Source organism: Protopterus annectens, chromosome 3.part0, assembly GCF_019279795.1.
Source record: "Protopterus annectens isolate FY-2018-M chromosome 3.part0, PAN1.0, whole genome shotgun sequence".
NCBI classification, from domain to species: Eukaryota; Metazoa; Chordata; order Ceratodontiformes; family Protopteridae; genus Protopterus; species Protopterus annectens.
The window spans coordinates 584,272,001-584,294,046 of NC_056731.1; the positions used below are offsets into that span (position 1 = coordinate 584,272,001).

A 22,046-nucleotide genomic window follows, 5' to 3' on the forward strand; every position below is an offset into this window, starting at 1 on the left:
CTGTTCAGTCAACTGCATATGACTGCGTAAACAGCTGATCAACAGGCGTGCGAGACTGCACAATGTCCATAGGTGGGGAATTTGTTCTACCTGGTTTTATGCAGTCTTGGAGGTAGTATTTATAATTAGGAGGTACCGTGCTTTTATGTCTCTTTAAATTTTGCATGCAACAGCGCTGGCATTTTTGAGGTCTGCTTTACATGATCAACTTTTTAAAATGTCGCAATTCATATGTTGGAGACTATATGATTGTTTTAAAAATTTGAAGTGTTTGTACTGAGATCACATTATAGTGGATATTTGGGAATGTGCCTTTTTCCCCACTGTAGTGTGATCTCAGAGTTGGTATATATAATGTGAGAGGTAGAGGGGGCCTGCCCCCCAAAAAAGTTGATCATGTAAACTAGATCCATATATACAGATTTATGTCTATTAGAGATTATAGTACTGCTTTAGTACACAGCAGAAGGATCTTTATACAGAATGTCAAAAGGTATAATTGATATAATGTTAAGTATGTGCATATGTTGCAAAAAATGGCCTGTCAAAGACAAATTGTAATTTTGTACAACTGCATTAGACTGTGTCTTCTAGAGTCTGACTGCACTGCAACTATGGCATAGCTCATTACTGTAGACAGTTTCTGTATTTAGTGCAACTGTCTCTGACTTGTGTTACTATTTTTATTTATGTTGTGTCGCTCCTTTACATATGTACTACACACCACCTGCTTGGTACATAGAAACATTTCAGTTCCGTAGCAGCCCTAGTCGACATTTGTCTTTGAATCAGACACTTATTTTTCTGTGCATTTCTCTAGGTACTGGCCTTTGCAGTATAGTCTATACTTCTGAATTTTTCATTATGTTCACTTGACATTACAAGTCCTTATTAGCAAAGTGAATTTAAATTTAAGATCCTGACTAATATAATTTTATTTTATTCATCTTTTATTCAAATTCTTTGCATGCTTGCTCATATCACTTTGTAAGTGGCAGGCAGTACAGCACAGAGATTTAAGGTGATAAGCTTTTAATTATCTTCATAGTTAAAGGAATGAATTTAGTTACTTCATTTTTGATTGCATGCTGTGTGACTCTGATCAAGACAATTAACCAAACCAAAGCTTCCAAAACATCCCTGAAAAATTTCCTGTAGGGCCACTGGTTGCTATGTTATTCTCAATAAAATAAAACTTGCACTACAGATGTTCTATGACTGCAGAGACAAGGTGCATTTTTAATATATTTCCAAATATCCTTCAGCTGACAACTTTAAGTCTACGACTTTATCCACAGCCCCACCGTCTACTCTCCCCTGAATAGTTCTATAGCTCAAAACCAGGTGATTTCATATGTGGACTTTTGCAGGTAGGATACCTCACTGCCCAGGGGATATAGCCTTATAGATGCTACCCTGACAATCAAAGGTGAATATGTTAAATGAACCATCATACAGCATATGGATAGTTTAGATACCTACCTGAGGAGCAATATGCCATGAATTCACTACATGTGGTGTGCCCCCTTCTACACTGTGGAATATGTGAGGCCCCAGTCTTTGCCTGTGGTCTAGCAGACAATGGTAGTTCTTTGTAAATTCCCCCAGGTTTTGAGAGCTGTTTGCTGGCTGCTTCTTCATCCTGTCAGTTGGCTGACCCTTCTAGAGAGTTCTGTTCTGGGTTTGTTCCTGAATTTAGGTCACCAGTGGCAGAGATGGACATCTTGCTTCTGTGCATTTTGATATGCCAGGAATAATTTTAGAAAATATGGCACTTAAGCACGTAGGACAAAATATGCAGTAGTCTGTATGCAAGTATAAAGCCTTAGCAACAGGATTTAAAACATAGTATGCCTGACTACCTCAAAGGTCAACATTATGCTGGTTTATTAAAATTTTATTAAGCAGGTCAGTCCAAATGAGCCCAGAATTCATTTACAAAAGAGGGCCATGGAATTAACTTCCTCTCTATAAACATAAAGACAATGTTTTATTTTTTCATTTCATTCTGCAAGTAAATTAACTTAAATGGCATGTGTTTGAAATATTGGTAGAAACCAGAGGAAAATGTATAAACATGGGGATTGGGGGGCATGCAGACTTTACCTCCATGGCATCTTGCAGAGGGCAGAACTGAATGAGAAAAAAGGAGCACTTAATGCCTGTTGCAGCATGCATCACTCCTGGTATGGAACATTTATCATTCCTTTTGTTTGAGTCATTTTGAGTCATTTAATTCTAGAATCTGCTGATGACTCAGTTCAATGGCTGTATTACAACCTGTTGCTAGCCATGTGACACAGATTTTCAAATAGTCACATGGCAGCATAAAATCAGAACCTCAATACTTTTGCACTGTACTGCTAATGCCTCTTTTTGTTTTGGAACCACAAGTCCTAAAATGCATATTTCCCTGTGTGTGGACATGGTTACTAAAAGTAGAAGGAAACAATCGCTGCTTGTAATACAAAATACAAAGAAAGCATTGCCTACTGGATTAGGGAAAAAAAAAAAAAAAAAACAAGGACCGTCTATTGAAGTGGCAGTAATTAGGTCACATGCTCTGCCTGATAAGGCAAGTTCTAAAGTGGGATGAGTTAAGAAGTGTTTGTGTATCTCTGCACTCTACTAAAAGTGTTTAACTAAACACATAACTTGCAGAGAAAGTTTTCTGAACTGAACCCAATTCCTTAGGCAATTAAAGAAAGCTGTGAATACTGAAAGCTACCTCAAACTGACCTGGAAAGCAATGGCTGCAATAAGGTATGAATATCTTTCTGTATACAAGCAGACAAATGTTATATTCTTTGTGTTTCCATACATGTATGACAACTTTTTTTTTAATTTTTTTTATTTATTTTTTAAACACAACTTATGCAGTAAGTTATTTTTTTTAGAGGTGTGCCCTGTACTATGTCTTTAGAAGGTGGACAGTGTGATTAAGTTCATTGTTTCATTGTTGTAGGTAAGGCAAATATCAAAACATGCTGCAGCTTGCATGTTGCTGACAGGAAAGTACATTTTGCTTGCCTTTTTTAAGGAAGTAGACATCTTAGCCGGGTTAACCCATTCTGTCAGATTAATTTAGCTTACTCACTGCCAGTAGTGACCTAACAGGCTAAGCTAAATACTTTCAGGTTCAATTTCCTTATTTAGATGTAAGTCGGTTCTTCTGCTGTACCAGATATGTTGCACTCATTCTAACTATATGTGCCACAACTAGAAATACTCCATTAGTATACAACCTAATGGGTGGAAATAAGGAATAGCGCTATATTTACTTTTATGAGAAAATAGGCAAAATGTCAGCAATCCTGCAGTATTGACAGCAGTGTTTTAGGTCGCCATAAAATATAATCTGGAATGTCATCATAACGGCACAAAAATAAGTGGGAGAAGCATAAAGTAACTAAAATAATGCTGGGAGCTATTATGTTCTCACAGACTATGCAAGTATAATATAACTAAACAAAAGAATGTATTCATTTATTCATTCTCTGATACTCAGTTTATACAGTTTAGTGTTACAGGGAACATAAGCATTTTCTGGCACTCTTTTGGAACAAGACACAGAAACAAATCATCAGTGGGACAATAATACCTCTTAAAGGATACACAGATACACTAACACATACAAATAGTGACACAGGGAAACAGACATATATACATACATACTTATAGACAGACAGAGAAGCACACACAAAATTCTAACACAAGGAAATAGACTGACAGAGAGAGAGAGACAGACAAACACACCAAACCCATGGAGACACAAGCTGAACATGTGAATTCTACATAGAAGGTACCTCAGCTAACCCAACTAGAGAACTAATGATTGTGAGGCAACGTAGTGCTAATGGCTGCACTGAAATCTACATTGATATAGACAGATAATGCCCCACTTCACCTTGGTGACTTGAGTTTGAGTAGTGGCTGAGGAAACTGACTGGGGGAGGTGTAGAGAACGGACAAGGCGTGGGGGTATGGGAGTGTATTGTGCTATTGGGTAAAGTCCCTTGTGGAAAATGGGATATCCTGAAGGTGTTTGTCAGTTGATGACAATAAACAGAGAGAGCTGTTATGCATCACAAAAGCTGATTGTAAGCTTGATGTCACTGCTGTCAGCACTCTTCCCCTTTGGTTCCGGAGAATGAAATGGACGTAGGTCTCACCCTTGGAGAACAAATGAGTCTATAGAGCAGCCAGGAGGCTGAGGTCAACAGTCAGAGCAGGATTTGAGCAATAAATAAATAAATACATAAATAAAACCATGTCAGTAATTATACCACTGTACTACCCTACCTTGGTGAATAAGATATGATGTGATACTCTAGATTACTTTTGGATTTTTAAAGGTATTTATTTGTTTGAATTTGCTAACTGGGGTGAACACTAATCAAGGCACACCAATTGCAGTCTCAGCTCAGAAGACTACAGAAAAAATGAAATAAGAAAACACAGATTTATAATTTAATGTCATTAAAGTGAGTAGCAAATGCAATGAAATGAAGAAACATTACAATATTTAACAAATGTAATGACAGCATATGAAAGTATACAAAGTATTCCTAGATATACATATTTAGAAGCTCAGTAAAACCCAAACAAGGAAAAAAGGGACTAGGGTAAATGAAGAGGTTAACGTGAATTATAAATGAATAGCAATGTGGCCAGTGTAAGGTGGTTAGAGAGTACAATGGTAGTCGGAATACTAAGTGGGAGATGAATAGAATTAGGTTCCACAACCGTAAGGAAGATGTTTACATTTAGATAGCTTGAGGTTTTCTTTTAGTTTGGTACAGAATTTAAGAGTATGAGGTAATGTCTCTGTGATGAAGTGGATGCAGTTCCCAGAGTTTGTAACCAAGAGTATGGAGTTGTAGTAGAAACCAGTGCATGCTGGACTTTTAAGCTTGTAGGAGGTGAGTTTTGCAGCTGAGAGAGAGTGATGTCTGTTTGTAACTATTTCATCCCCTAAGGGGCTAGTTCTTTGTTTGGCAGGTAGCCATTTAGCTTTTTCAGTTGTTTGGGCAGTAATGTTCTTGTCTGGAAGGATTGGTATGAACCTACATATTTTACTGGAAATAGTTTGAATAATTTCAGGGTTTTTTTTTTTTTTTTTTTTGGTAGCTGCAGCTATTAGAGGTAGGCCATATTCAAGATGTGATAAGATTATTTTAGCTATAGTAGATCTTGCTGCAAATGAAAATGTCTTCCTGTTGAGAATTATTTTAATCCACATCTTGTTTTTCTAAGTTAAAAGTTCGAGGATGGGTCAAGCCAGATGCTTAAGTACTAAAAGGAGAATAGATTTCTAATGGATATATTATGTTAATGTATTTGATTTGCAGAGAGTTAGAGACTTAAGTTATTTTTTTGGTTAAGCTGTAGGAAACAGCTACAATTATATTTATTTATTTCAATTTGATACTTGTGTGACCACTCACAGACCTGTCATCAGACTCTGTTCAGCCATGACCAGGGCCTAGTGCCAAAAACATTTATTATGTACAATACAGTGATGTATGGAACAGTGGAAATTAATTGTGAAACAATATAGCAGTTACAATATTTACAATAATCGTCTTGAAGATAAGCTCAAATGGATGGTGATGCAATACAGTTATAATATTTACAATAATCATTTCTATGGCAATTCACTTGTAGCATGTCTTTCTATTATCAATTGTCTTGAAAACAAGCTCAACTAGATGGTGATGCAATGCAATAGTTACAATATTTACAATAAAATTAATAATTTCAATGACTGTTCAATGGCAACATATCTTTGCTATTATCCATTGTACCCAAAAATGTCAGCTTCACTCATGAGATGGTCCGTCAGTTTGATCTTGAATATCTTACAGACTGTTCTCTTCGCTCTGAAGGCAAGTAACTCTAGGTGGAAGGACCATGTTTAGAAAAGGCCTTGACTTTGACAGAAGGGTCTGACAAGTGTCACTTCCTCCTTGAAATTATCCCTAAGTGGGGAATTTTGTTCTGTGATTTGTAGTTTAGATCATAAAGTAGGTCAATCACCTTGTTTTAAGACTAAAAGTGAGCTAAATAGAAATAGAAATTTAGCTCTGTAATTTATTGGTAACCAAATTAATCCAGCTAGGAGATTGCAGCTGCGCATAATGGAATCAATGAAGCATCATGAATAGAGAAACTAAGTAAAATTCTGTATACCAGAAATGTGAGTGAAAGTTATGTCCATGTGTGACACTGCCAACCCAGCTATCTGGAATTTTGTGAATAATTCTATGTCATTTGTGAATATTGATATGCTTTACACAGACCTGTATGTTACGTACTGAGCCTCAAGAATGTAACCACAGCATAACCTGCTGGAACATAGAAGATTAACTTACAAAACTTCAAGAATATAAGTTGAAATGAAATGCTTTATGATGTGCTATAAAAGTTAGTTAATGCAGCAAGAAGACGGGATGTTTAGAGCTAGAAGTTTTCTCTGTTGTCTTATTGAGAAGTATTTACTATGTTTAAAATGTAAAGTGTTTTATTGCTCTATGACTTCCTAGCAGCTGTATTTCTGAGAACTATGTACTTGTCACACAGAGATGTTAAAATTCTGTTAGTATCTGTTAGCCTGGGAACTGAAGGCAGGTGACAGAGAGTGATATCATCCAAACTGAGCCAGCAGTAATGTTTGATAGTAATTTGAGGTCTCTCTCAGAGAGAGACTGTGTGCACTTTGCGTTTTGTCTTCGACCTAGCAAGAACATTCACTCATATGCATTTGCCTTGCTCTGTAAGTTATTTAGGGCATAGTATCTCTTAGATATATATATGAATATAGTAAAGATCAGTTTATATGTTTTCTGTATTTATTTGAGACCGTCTTGCAATGTTGTTTTAAAATATGTCCTGTTATTCTTAACTCTGCAGTTACTTACTGTGTTGTTTGAGTATTGAATGGTTTCTTTATTATTTATTATTAAATATATTTAAACCTATCTTTGTGGCTGATATTTGTGAGACATATTTAAGCTCTTAGAATACTTGCATATGTATTTGGTGATACTGTACAGGCCACTCCTAAATAGCCTTGCTCTTGGTCACACTTACCATTTGGATAATAGTAACATTACACAGAAGGATTGTTCACCCTTTGGGAAGGGCCTTAAAGTAGCTGATAAGGGGTTCTGGTGGGAGTGATAAGTACCTTATGGTCTGGGCAGAAGGGGGCATAGCTAGTAAACCTGTGCCAGCCTTTCCCAGGTGTGTGTTTGCATATAAATCAAATCTCAAAGTGTGTGTGTGTGTGTGTATGTGTGTGTGTGTGTGTGTGTGTGTGTGTGTGTGTGTGTGTGTGTGTGTGTGTGTGAGAGCTACTTGGGCAGGGACACAAAGCACTGGTTGGACAGGGAGTGTGTTGGGAGGAATTGGCTTAGAACCCTGGCTAAGGACTCAACTCTATAGCTGTGCCAGTGGGGAGTCTTATTGGGGATCTGGAGAAAGAGAGAGAAATCAGCCACAGACTGTGAACTCTGTGTGTGGTCTTAAGGGAAATTGTACTTTACTGTGTGTGTACTTGTCATCCTCCCCTTGAGTACATCCCTCACTGTTGCCAGTGGTGAGGATTGAGGCTCCTTGATTACTGGGCCAGTGCAGGGGTGTCACATCATGCCATACCTATCGGTTTAATTGTAGATTGTGCCCAGAAGGCTATTTCTGCAGATGTCTTTCATAGAAAGAGTGATATAATGTACACTCAGAGACTGATGGGGTGAGAGACCTAGGAGAGCTTGTAAAGCAAAATAAGGCATGTGTGCAGGGTTTAATGCAGTCATTTGAACTTCACATATAATAGAGTAAATCAAAAATGAACAAATGACTGTTTTGGACGTCAAAACAATTTCACACTACCTCTCCCTTGTCATTAGATCAACTGTTACGAATGAAATTCGTCTTGCCCAATTTGAGTATGGTCTCTACATCATTTACATTCAGCTAACAAAGAAATGTGTCCATCTTGCAAATCACACCCAACCAAATTTATCTATTACTTTAGTTGCGAGATATGCACTCTACTGTTCAGTCTACTTAAAAGTCACATAGCTTCTGAGGGGGCAAGACTCCTGGGAGAAGCTATAAAGGAAAATAAAGCATGGATGCAGAATGCAGGGATTAAAACAACAGAGTGGACACAGGATTAGTAGAATATTGTTGACAGTATCAAACAGCCACGTTAACTCTGCTGTGGAAGACATGTCAGTACCTTTCAGACTGTGCTCAGGAGGCTTGAGGCAGTTGGAATGGATGTGTTTGTGCTTAGTTTTTTGGGTGAGCTTTCTCAAATACTAAGTTGAGTTTGGGCTTTTTTTGGGGCTGGGGGGTGCTATGCTAAAGATCAAATAATTTTTTTTCCTAGAAAAAATATAGGTTGCAAAGAGGGTTGCTTGTTTGTTAAAAGGTTAACAAGCGTTATAGCATCATATAGCTTTCTTGGCTACATTCCTTAAGAAGGGGCACTCTTCCCTAAGCTACTAGGTTGAACCCATTCTTCATTTCAGCAAGTCTTTGGCTCTGGGCATTAATAGGGAGGGGAGTTCCTTTGTCTGCTATTGAAGTACGCATTTCTAATTCTCATGATAACTGAGCTGCTGCTTTTGGTGATCACTAAGTTTGATAGGACCCCATTTACAGACCTTGCTTTACTGAATAGATAAAGTATTGAATAGTCCATGCAAGCAGAGTCAGAAAATAGTTTATTGGAGCTGAAGTGGACTTTATATCTTAAGATCTTTGCAAATGGAAAGCTTTTGACTTTTTGTGGAAGACTGTAAATATAATGGGGGTTTCTAACTGACAGCTGGTAGGTGAACTAAAAGGAACAAGATTTTTAAGGAACACCAGTAATGAGGTGGTAAGTTGGGAGATAGCCCCGTTAGAGAAAATTTGGTGTAGTTGGTTTCTTGACCAGCTGGTTTATTCTAACGTCAGCTAGTCCTTATAGGATGAAACTTGACTGGGCTGAGGAGGTTGTTATTGAAATTTCCTAAGGGACATATCTTTGCTTGTTATTGTTTTTAGAAAGCAGTGTATCAAATGAAAAAATGGTATTTTTTAGAACTTAAGGGACACAGCTACACCATGCATACTTGTAGTGCTGTGTTTTTTTCTCAGTTGTGGCAGTAATCTGGTAGGGAGTGTGGGTATTATTAGCGTCAAATTGGTCTAGTAGTTTTGCATGTAAGTTTGTTCTTTATATTACAGTTTTGTTCTTTATACTAGGGGAGTTCCACTGATGACTTTTTGGCTGATCCAGAGGTCTGAGACATATGAAAATATGAGACAGGGTAGGGATATATGTTTAAAGCAAAGACTGTAATGGCAACAAAAGTTGGCAAGTATTGGTAGAACCAGAAATATGCTTCTTGCATTGGTGAGTCTTTTTGAAAAGGATGTGTGAGTTAAGATTGCTTTGATGTTTGATTGCAAAGGAGGACCTAAGATTAGGAAAACTATCTCCAAAGCATACTCATAGTAATATAGTGAGAGAAAGGCATATCTTATATGACTGGAGAATAAACATTCTAGTGCCAGAGTACAAGAAAAAAAGGGGATCATTCCCAATGCTGGGGCTGCATAGACATATTAAACTCCAGTCATACTGCACAGAAGTGTTGAGGAGAGTGACTGATAAGTGAATATGCAGAGTAGCAGAAAGTAAGATGGTAGAAGAGCAGTTCAGATTCAGAGCCAAATGCAGCACAACTGACCTGATATATGCTGTGGGACAAATAGTGGAGAAGAAGCTGGAGATGAGGAGAGAGTCCCATTGGACATTCATAGACTTGGAAAAAGCATAAGACAATGTCCCAAGAATGTTAATTTGGGCAGTCCTATGATAACTGAAAGTGCCAGAAATACTGGTAGAATTTTAGAAGGCTATTTACGAGGACCCAATAATACAAGTACAAACAGTGTTTGAATTCATAGAGATGTTCCCAGTAGGAGTGTGCATGCATCAGGGTTTAGCTCTGAGCCCAGTGCTATTCATACTGGCAATGAACTTCATTAGCAAATAAGTCAGAAGAGGCAGATCAACAAAGCTGCAATGTGGTATTACATGCAAATTCTAAAGAGGAACTTCAGCAATTAATAGGGGAACTGAATGCAAAACTAAAAGATCCTGAATTTAAACTGTGTGCAGACAAGAGTGCTGTGGTAGTAGCAAATGGGAGAAATGAGAAGAAGGCTGAAAATTGAGATAGAAGGGAAATAGTGGAATGGGTTAACAGCTTCAATTATCTCGAAGGGGTGGTTTATGAGAAGGGAAATCTTAATTACTTCTATGTCATGTCACAGATTTACCCAGTTTCAACAAAATTATTCCTGTTGAATGTTGTGTCATTTCTTATCATGTACTTTCTTCTTTTCAAATAACCTAACAGTTTCATAATTTAATATAACATTGAAGTCATCATGGTTTCTTTACCCTGACTATGAACACATACATGCCCTTTAGGATATCTGAACATGTCTTAATGTTGAAAGTATACTTTTCTTTCATCATGGCTTGTGATCTGTAACTACATGTGTATCTTTACATTTTAACAGTGTTGAGATTTTTATACTCTGTTTCCTGAATTAGAAGTATTTGACTTTCTTCTGTCTTTAGTTTCTTAAATGCTTTCTTCCTTTTTTTCAGATAAGAACAAACCCATCATTCATTTCAGGATTAATCAAAGAAAAAGAAATCAATAAATAAAGGCACATCTACTTCTGCATAGGTCAACCAATATTGCCCTTGCAAAAAGAGTGTTCTACAGACATCCCCAAGTACATATAGCAAAATCTATTTGGCAAAAATAGTTTCCTGCTTTGCCTGTGCTCAATCCATAGGTTACTCTAAACAAAGAGACTGCCAAAGGATTCAGATAGCCCTCAAATAAACTGCAAAAAAGAACCCCCTCCCAAATTTCTCTTAAACAGCCGCTAATAAACTTACACTTACTCCTTATCTCTGAAATAATTAATAGTGTGACTATACTGTTTTATTGTATACATTCCAGAGAAGGTCAGGAGGAGCTGCATTGTGTTTTTGTAGACTTAGAGAAAGCATATGACAGGGTGTCTAGAGAGGAGTTGTGGTACTGTATGAGGAAGTCGGGAGTGTCAGAGAAGTATGTAAGAGTGGTACAGGATATGTTCGAGGGTAGTGTGACAGTGGTGAGGTCTGTGGTGGGAGTAATGGATGCGTTTAAGGTGGAGGTGGGATTACATTAAGGATCAGCTCTGAGCCATTTCTTATTTGCAATGGTGATGGACAGATTGACAGACAAGATCAGACAGGAGTCCCTGTGGACTATAATGTTTGCAGATGACATTGTGATCTGTAATGACAGTAGGGAACAGGTGGAGGAGACCCTGGAGAGATGGTGATATGCTCTAGAGAGAAGAGGAATAAAGGTCAGCAGGACTAAGACAGCATATATGTGTGTGAATGAGAGGGAGGATAGATGAATGGTGAGGATGCAAGGAGTAGAGGTGGCGAAGGTGGATGAGTTTAAATACTTGGGATCAATAGTTCAGAGTAATGGTGAGTGTGGAAGAGAGGTGAAGAAGAGAGTACAGACAGGATGGAGTGGGTGGAGAAGAGTGTCAGGAGTGATTTGTGACAGACGAGTACCAGTAAGAGTGAAAGGGAAGGTCTACAAGAGGGTAGTGAGACCAGCTATGTTATATTGTTTGGAGACAGTGGCATTGACAAAAAGGCAGGAGTTGGAGCTGGATGTGGCAGAGTTAAAGATGTTAAGATTTGCACTGGGTGTGATGAGGGTGGACAGGATTAGGAATAAGTATATTAGAGGGTCAAGCCCAGGTTGGAAGGTTTGGAGACAAAGCCAGAGAGGCAAGATTACATTGGTTTGGATGTGCTGAGGAGGGATGCTGAGTATATTGGGAAAAAGCTAAGGATGAAGCTACCAGGTAACAGGAAAAGAGGAAGGCCTAAGATAAGTTTTATGGATGTGGTGAGAGAGGACATGCAAGTGGCTGGTGTGACAGAGCAAGATGCAGAGGACAGGAAGAAATGGAAACAGATGATCCACTGTGGCGACCCCTAACGGGAACAGGTGAAAGAAGAAGATGATTGTATACATTTCAGCAGGCCAAATCTCTTAACTCCCTATAGTTATCTAAGAACAATGTGCCAAATGTCTCACCATCCTGCAAATCATATGTCTCCAGCTGTTACAATATTCAGCATACCCTGAGCGTCCCCTCTGGACCTTCCTAGTTTGGCTTCTACATGCTAAATTCTAATGTTGGACAGCATTTCATATGGCACCTCAGCAATATTTCAGTTTTTGTCACTTGTAACTATGGTGTGGTCATCTCAGATGGAAGTTTGGATGTTATAAAAAAAAAAAAAAAAAAAAAATGCCTAAAAATAAATGCAAGTAATCTAGGCAACCCTGGTTTTGTCTAATTTTCTGTAATACTGTCTCCCGTAATACAACACTGTCTTTTTTCTTAGAGTGGTAGAAAACTGCAAAATTCAATAAAATGTAAAGCATCTGACAATTTTAGTGCATTCCAAATTATAAATATAAATAAGAATTTATAGGTTCATTGGTCCCTTATGCTATTTATGACCTTAATGCGCCTTGCTTGTGTATAAGTTCTATCATGAAAGGCCGAGATTGTCTTTATATTGTTTTCCCATCCTATGACTGCATGTTATCTTAGAGCTCTTACAACATGTTCTCTATAATATACTTGGTATATTTATTATAAATGTATATATTTGATTTTTAAATATTAGAATGGACTTCTTATAATGTTTTTTATAATTTTATATAATGTTTTTTATTTAATGAAGTTCGTTCAAGTTAATGGACTTTTCAGTATTGTTTTTGTAATGAAATTTGAGGCGATACACATAGCACTTTAAATTGGAATGTGTCTTAGACGTAGAGTTTGTAACCAATCACAATTCATGGAAGGCTTTTAAAAAGTTTAAAATTCTGTGTGTTATTATCATAAGTCTGAAGAAGCCTGTTGGCGAAAGCGCTCTCTTTGTCCTGAATTAAAGTTTTATTGATTATCCTGAAGTGTACGTTGTGAACTATATTTTTGGAACTACATCTTTGGAGTTATACTACGTTTCATTGCCATAGGGAACAGCGTATATGGTGACTGGAACATAAATAAGAATTTGTTTTTAAACAGAAAGATTGTTCCATCCCATACAGCTAGTATGCAGGTTTTCTTGTTATATGTGTTTTAGATTTCTTCCCATTACCCTACCAGTTTATATATTTTTCTATAGGCATTTTGCTTTATCTAGTATATGTAATTTCCAACATGGATGCTTCTACAGGTATTCTTGTCCTATACCATGGTTTCCTTTCTGGATTAAACATCTGCTTCACTTACTGAGAGCTTTATGTTGTGGGTATCCAGTAAGAAGTTCTTGTATGATTGTATGCATGCCTTGTATTTCCTATAATATTCTTTTAACAGGGATAATCGTTTGTTTGCTTTATACTTGTACAAAATGCATACAAGGTTTACGCTTTTCTAATTTCTGGTAAACTATGTTAGTATAAAGTGTTGCTCTAATTCTGCAACTTTTGTATGCAGGTTATTTCTAATATTTGTATAAGCACTGCAAGGAATTTATTTAGATTAGTACTTCTATTTTTGGCTTTGACATTGTCATTTTTTAAAGTCTGCCCAGTTGTATTATATCACTGTAATTTATCTCATCTTTCTTTGTTCTAAATACAGGTTTTGAGTGTTTCTGTACTGAGTTACACTCTCAGTTTTATCCTGCTCATTCCTGATGACAGTCTGAGCATTAGTTGTCTTAAGTAGATTTTCTTTTATCAGTCTTAATATTTCTCGATGCTGGAATATTTATGAGGAAAGACATCCACACTTACACATCACTTCGTACAGACGTGTCCCTGCAGCTTTCCCTGCCCTCTCAGCATGCAGAATATTAACTGTTAGAATGCATACTTAAAACATGTATTTCTGCTGCTTGTTTCTCTGTGGCCAAGGTCTCTCACTCTGCGTTATGGTAAGTGGCACCACTACTGATTTGATATAATCCCCTTATTAACCAATTCCCAGTATATTGTTTGTTGTTTTGCTCTGTTGTTGGTTACCTTACCTTTTCTACACCACAAGATGCACTGGATCTTCCTGTTCTGCACATGTGCAGAACTGGTCCATGTTGTGCTGTAAGCCTCAGGTATGGCCTGCATTTCTCTCATCTCACATGTTCATGTCATGTGCTTTGTCCCTATTCCATTCTCCCTCTTAATGGTATCTGGTAGGATATTACGTGTAGCCACACTATTCTCCTACACTTATGAAACAAAACTTTCCTAAGAATCAGTTGCAAAGTTACAAGTTTATAATGCACAATTACTGCAAATTCCTCATCACTCTTCCATCTTAAAAATCTAATCCCAGTATCTATTCAAAACACTCACTCAAGTAACTGTACTACTGCAATTTTATTACTAGTACTCACCCTCTTACCTACATGCACTGACCATCCTCTATAACTATTTAAAATTGCATATTAGCCCTGATTACCACATTTTTCCTGTTCTATCTGTATTACTCTTCACCTCCCAGCTTCTTTCACCCTTTGTAACATGCTTCCTATTTTACATACATGATCCTCATCACTCATGTTGCTTACTTGCATGTATACCACACACATCTTCATATTGTTTCAGATGCCTGTCTATCCCATTGCATTCATAGAAACAAATAGTTCAATCATTTCATAATATAAACCATCTTCCTCCCTCTCTGAAAGCCAAACCAACACAATGCCCACATATAAAGTTAAATACTCTTAAATCATCTCTTTCTCTTCAACATGCCTCATTAAAGACACCAATCTACCAGTTTCATCAAATGAAGCCACCAAAATTCCTTACAAAACCTACAGTAATACTTTTCATTCTGCTGCTTAAATTAAGTATACAGAGAACCCACTAAGTAGCTTTCCTCCATCTCACATTCTCCAAACATATCCTAACCCTACCCAATCTTCTCTTACCCAGCCTACCTCATAAGCATTGCCTATCTAAATGCAGGCAGTAACAAAAAAAAAAAAAAAAAACCTTAAATATATACATGCCATCTTAATAACTCACTCCTGCAACTAAGAAGCAAACAGTAAATCTTGGGCAAAAAGTAGTATCCCCTGCCACAGTCATTACTTCCTTTGTTTTGCATATGTTTAATGGCCACTCGAATGGTATAAATGGCAGTGGTACATTTCAACTTTATAAAATCATTTCCAAGTGCAATTCATTGGCCAAACCCACACTTTCAATGATCATAACCCTAACTGGCTTCTCATTCACATCACTCTGCATAATGCATTTCCAGTTTATCTTGTCATAAACAACCAACCACAACCACTGTCCCCTAAACAGATGTAAACAACCTGTCCATCAAGTACTTTAATCTTCTCAACCTTATAAGAACATCATTGTTAGAGGCTTTAACATCATTACCTTCATTCCATTAAGGCATCACTTAAGAATTTGGATGAAATGTTTAAGAAACTGACTTAACAGCCATATTAAGCCCAGTTTTAAAACGTCTTTGTTCTCAACCTCATAACTATTAATTACTCTATTAATGTCCCAGCCCCATCCAACAATGAACATTAATCAATTACTTTTGCATTTTCCTCACCTCATATGAATATATCCCCTAATATTTATCATTCAGTCATTAAAATGGGAGGATGACAGTAGAAAACAGACAAGATTCACAGGAAGGATGAGGTCCTAGGTCAGTGAATTCCTACATGAAATGCATTATAGCTACAGGACAAAAGGTACTACTTTGGCTACCTTTTAAGGCTGATCTTGAGGACTGAATGGGAACAATCAAGTTTGCATTATGGTTATCATGTACAGACCTGCTCAGCTTGGGAGGTCTGCACTTTTAAGTGTGTGATAAGGATGCTAAGATCTTTTAAGTGTATCTACTTAAAGGTGTATGTAGCTAGTCCTGTGTTCACTTGCCTAGTATTTGTTCACAAGTTCATATGTAAAATTACGTTCTGGTCTCGTCATCAGAAGGCAAGTTGGGCCAGGTATATTAGCAATGCTTAGAATTCCATAGACTGCAGTCTTTGTTTAAACTGTGACATTTCATTTTTAAGCTCTAGTTGCCACTAGAGCAGCATCGGGCAGCGCCGGTTAAACTCTTTCTGGCTCCAGAAAGTCTGTTCTTCAATTTTTCCCTTAGAACTGCTCTGTTAGGAACCTAAACAGTTTACACCTACACTAAAAAGTGCAGCACTTGTTCCAAATAGCTTTTTCTTCTCAAAAAGCTCAGCACTTGTCTTATAAGCATATCCCTTGTCTTATAAGCATTCTCTTTGCAGGTCAAGCACTCCTATATTATACAAATCTCTCACTAGCAAAACCCCCCAGGAGTGCCCACTTCCCTGCTAAGCCCACTACTTTTCTGTCTCATACCAACTCATAATTCGAAGGGTCAGATGCTGGCGTCCTCTCCTGCCCATTTGGTGAATATGGGAATTCTGAGACAGTGTTACAATTGCCTCATGTACACGGACAACCATCTCCTCCTCCCATGTAACACTAACACTTGTGAGAGATGCAGCTATTTAGCCAGACTGGAGGCTGAGCTCTCTCAACTCAGGACTGGCAAGACCAGGCAGGAGGAGAAGGCAACTACACACACCACAATACCAGTCTCACATAACTCAACCACACCACTGAATCAAACACATAAACACACTAAGACATACTCGGAGGCTCTGAGTAAAAATTTACCTAAACAGCAGAGGCCTCCAAAGCAGACACCCAAGCAACTGCAAACTCAATACACCACACAAACAACACATAAACAACAAAATCAGTGTACAAAGCAGTCACTGCCCTTAAGGCCAAATACAACACCAAACATACTTGTCATAGGTGACTCCATAGTCAGACACACTGACGTCCCGCTCACCAGACTGAGTAAGGAGAAGGTCACAGTAAGCTGTCTGTCGGGGCCTAGAATCCGCCACATAACACAAGCACTCAGGTCTCTCAACAGCAGGTACAAGTACGACTCAGTCATTGTCCACGCTGGTGTCAACGACCTGAGACGTACCTCCTTGGACTACATGAAAAGAGACATTGAGGAGCTCTCTGATTATGTAGCCCAGGCAGGTATGACCCTGACCTTGAGCAGTATCCTACCTTCACCTAGAATGATGCCACAATACAGTGATAAGATGATCAGCTTTAATAATTGGCTTAAATTCTGGTGTCATTCAAAGGGATCCAATGTCTGTCTGCCTGGGATGACATGCTGGACAAGCCACGCTGCTTGCAAGGGCGGCTTGCACCTGTCACCCCTAGGCTTCGGATATTGGCAAAGGCTCTTGCCACCCCATAGTGCCTTTTTAGGCAAGGCTCAAATTCTAAACCTACCACCCTAGAACACAAAAAGTAAAAACTAAGGGTAATGCTGCTCAATGCCAGAAGTCTCAATCTCAAGATGCACGCACTCGAGGCCCTTCTCAGTATGGAGAACATCGATATCTGTGCTGTGACAGAAACCTGGTTCAAGGCTCCTGAGAGCACCCCAGCACTAGCAGGTTTCACCTCATATCATGCGTTCCGGCCCCAAAATCCAGACAACACCAAGAAAGGAGGGGGGGGGGTGTCCATATTCATAAAGGACACCCACACCTCAAGGTTGGTGGCAACGCACAATGCATCGGAGACCATCCAGGTGCAATTAACCATAGGCAAGACTGCTCTGCAATTTGTAGCATGTTACAGGCCACCCTCTCAAACTCAGGAACCTCACATGGCCTTCCTGAAAACAATGGAGGGATAAATGTATCTCCAAACACCATCATACTAGGTGACTTCAACTACCCTAATATAGACTGGGAACACTACTCAAGCCCAAACACTCTAGCCCAAAGGTTCCTGGAGTTCATAAACTCAAATGCCATGGAACAACTAGTTACCATCCCCACAAGAGGAGAAAACATACTTGATCTCATCATCACGAACATGGGATCACAATGTTCAACACCAGAAGTATACCCCTCACTGGTGAGATCAGATCATAAACTAATCTCGCTGGAGGTCCTCATCCCGCCCCACCTGAAACAAAAAGACCACAGTGAAAAACTTCTCAAAAGCCGACTTCACACTTCTAAAAACTAGTGTGGTCTCCTTTAAGGCCCCTGAGCCAGTGGTAAACATTACTCAAACCGCTGAATCACTTACAAATGCCTTCTACCAGCACCTGCAGGACTGCATGGATCAGGCAATCCCAAACAAAACTAAGACTCTTTGTACCAAAGGCAAGCGTCCAGTCTGGTGGACCCCAGCCATAAACAAGCTCTACAACAAAAGGAGGAAGCTACTACAAGATAGAGCAAAATCCTTGAAAGGTAAGACACCTTTGATCATTATAAGTAAAAACTAAGAGCTCTCATAAAATCATCCAAGGCAAATTTTGAGAGAAAAATCGCCAAGGATTCAAAAGACAATCATAAGGCCTTCTTTAGCTATGTTAGAAACCTAGGAGGAAACTCCCAGATATGCTCAGAATTAGTTCAAAATGATGTGAAGATTACTGAACCTACACACATTGCCAACATACTGGCTGACAGGTTCAGTGCAAACTCCCCCCCCCCAAAAGGAGAGATATCTATACCAGAGGATTGTAGCCCCCCAAACATCTCCAATGCCCATGTGAGAACTGCTCTCTCCAAAGCAAAAAACACAGCATCCATGGGACCGGATGGTGTCCCCGGCTGTGTGCTCCATGAACTCAATGAGGAATTAAACCCGCAGTTAGGACAGCTGTTTAATCTTAGCCTCACCTCAGGATATGTACCCAAGGAGTGGCGCACGGCGACTGTGGTCCCACTTCACAAGGGCGGTGCCTCCACCGACCCTGGAAATTACCGTCCCATTAGCCTGACAAGCCTTATCTGCAAAGCCATGGAGAGGATCATAATGGAACTCATAAATAAAGACATAGGGAACTTGCAGACTTTGGACCCAACCCAGTTTGGCTTTGTCAAAGGCAGATCATGCCTTTTAAACTTGGTTGACTTTTTCGAGACAGTCACCAAGGCCATTGACGAGGGAAAGGCAGTCCATACAGCCTACCTTGACCTGGCAAAGGTCTTCGACACAATACCCCACTCAGGTATCATCAAAAAACTCATCAGCTTGAATGTAAACCCATACATCACAAGATGGGTTGCAAACTGGCTAAGTGACAGAACCCACAGGGTCAGAGTTGCTGGAGCCATGTCAGACTCAAAGCCTGTCACAAGTGGTGTCCCACAGGGCTCAGTCCTGGGTCCACTCTTGTTCGGCATCTACTTTTCTGAAGTACAAGCAAACACAGGAGGGTTATGGCTGACAAAGTTTGCAGATGACTGCAAACTGGCCATAGTCGAAAACACATCTGACACAGATATCCTTCAGAAGGGCCTCACAGAAACGGATAACTGGTGCCAGAACCATGGCCTAAAGTTAAATGCCAAGAAATGCATAGTCATACCCTTCAGGAAAAACAAGGTTACCCCTAGCTACCATATAGGTGGCAATCCACTGAGCACAGAAGAAGTCATCAGGGATCTGGGGACCCAGGTTGACAGTAGCCTTTCGTTTGACACTCATGTTGCTAAAGTAGTTAGGAAAACCTTCTACATTGCCCACCTGATCATGAAGGGATTCACATCTAGATCAAGGGAGGTCATCACCCCCCTGTACTCATCACTCATTAGACCTATGATTGAGTACAATGCCCCATTCGAAATGTATCTGACCAGACACCTGCAGCAGCTGGAAAGGCCCCAAAAGTTCCTCGCCAAAAGGATAAAGGGTCTCAAAAATATGTCTTATGCTGCCCGACTGAAAGAACTCCAGCTCTATTCAGTCTCATACCGCTTGCTCAGAGGTGACCTGTGCCTGACATATAAGGCCATGTCAAACCCTGATTTGATGAATATGCTTCACCTCAAAAAATCTAGATCCCTCAGAACCACAAGGGCGGGAGACTTAAACCTTGACACGGTTATTAATAGAACATGCTGGAGGGACAGATTCATCACCCAGAGACTCCCTATGCTGTGGAACAAAATCCCGATGCATGTGAGGCAGAGCACCTCGCTGGCCTTGTTCAAGAGGAATCTTGACCAATGGATGGGGATCGCAGATATACCCCAGGGATTACTTCAGTGTCACTGCTTGACAGAGGCACAGCAAAATAATAGGCATAGTTTTATTCAAACTAAAGGGGTGGCGAAAGCCAAATAACTATGGGCTAGGCTTATAAATGCCCTTGGGCAGATAGCCTAGTATGAACCTATGAACCTATGAGCAGAAAAAGCTCTTTAGAAAAATATTTAACTGATTTCAAGGAGTATTTACCCAAAGACAAACAACAACATCTCTGTATGGTGTTTGTTGTTCTCTACCATTTATTTTAGTATAAAAGTAATGCCATTAACACATGGTGTGACCTCCTGGGATCCCATTTGGATTTTGCAGTATTGTAGATTCTTTCAGTATTGTCTAGAATGTCTTCAGAAATGCATAGCTCCCCCAACAGAACTCCTTCGACAAATGACCTTAAACCTGTTTATGCAATATTTTCTGATATTTCCAATATAAAAAATATTGTTTCTATCTTATTTATGAGGCAATCCCACTATCTCTTTTGCTACTGGCAAATAAATTCCAAGTCTTTACCTCTTTTATCCTGATATCATTGTCTCTTTTTTTTTATTAACTGTGATCTAGCAGGCCATAATTTCTTATCTGTTTTTGTAAGGATGCCTGCTGTACCCAAACTGCTATGTGATGGTTACCTACTTCCTGGTGTAGGAGTGAAAGCTGTTCCAATGTCATTAGTGGTTAGTGGCTTATCTTCAGTAACCTCCTCTTTAAATTTAGAAGATTAACTTGGTTTCTCTTCAGTGATTTTCATTAATATTTTACATTTAGGGCTTTGTATATCTCAAAAAGTCGTAAATGTGCAGTGTGACTTACTATGCCTCCATGGTAGTGGTCAGCCTTGCTCGCCAGTCAGGAGTTTTTTCCCTTGAAAACTTAAGTGAATTGATAAGTAACAAAGCTGTCTAATAATAATCATTTAAATAATTTAAATAAATCATTTAAATAAAAACTGAATAAAAACAAAATTACTTTTGGCATGAGTGAACAGCAGAATGAACTATTAACTAAGCTAGTGATCTCTTATTACACATTTTTGTACTACTACACTCATAACCGAGCAACAAGGACTCACTACTTGTAGACATACAGAAGAGTGCATTCTCTATTAAAGTGACATATCTCACTTCAAGAGAAACACATCTAAAACAATACAGGACCCCTCACTAAGTAAAGTTACATTACATTACATTATTCTGAAGAAAATTAAAGACCATACGGATGCTGCCTCACCTGTTAGGTTTCCATATTTAACAACTAAACTGCTTTAGGCTAATAGCTGAAGTCACTGGATATGAAAACTTGTTCTATGTGCAGATTATATGATTTTAAGATCAGTATATCATAAATTGACCATTCCATAAATATGAATATAAGTTGGTTTCTACTCTCTACTAATTTATTTCCATGATCTGGTCATCAGCAGATAAAGCAGAAGTTGTGACTATTTAACTACATGTTGTGGTACAGGTAAATAAAGAGAAACCAATGTTTCTTATTCAAAACAAAATTTTCATACCATGTATGTCTATGTGACATTCTGGAATGGAAGCTAAAATATAAATATATGCAGTCATCGAATAAGTGTACTGAGGTAACTTTCACTTGATTTGGCTATGCTCAGAATAAAGATATTTTTGACTGGGTAGTCCAGCAAAATGTTCTGTTGTACAAAATGAAGCCTTTAGAAATTGCCATAAATAAACCTTCCAAAAACCATGCTGATGACAGTTGTATTCAGAGCTGTGAGTATGGGACTTTTAGCATATTCTGCTAATTCTCTGAGCAGTG

At 38.7% G+C, this 22,046-nt stretch overlaps 1 protein-coding gene across 2 annotated transcripts in view; it reads left to right on the forward strand.

Annotated features, from left to right (window-relative positions):
- Nucleotides 1–2,403: 2,403 nt before the first annotated feature.
- The window catches only part of LOC122796479 (retinol dehydrogenase 12-like), a 496,486-nt gene continuing 476,843 nt past the window's right edge, over nucleotides 2,404–22,046 (forward strand). The window contains exon 1 of one of the 2 annotated variants that reach the window (XM_044064989.1): nucleotides 2,404–2,763. In XM_044064989.1, coding sequence (XP_043920924.1) covers nucleotides 2,750–2,763 — 14 coding nt within the window. In that variant the 5' untranslated portion in view covers nucleotides 2,404–2,749. The remainder of the gene's footprint in view (nucleotides 2,764–22,046) is intronic. The other variant, XM_044064988.1, reaches the window with a different exon arrangement.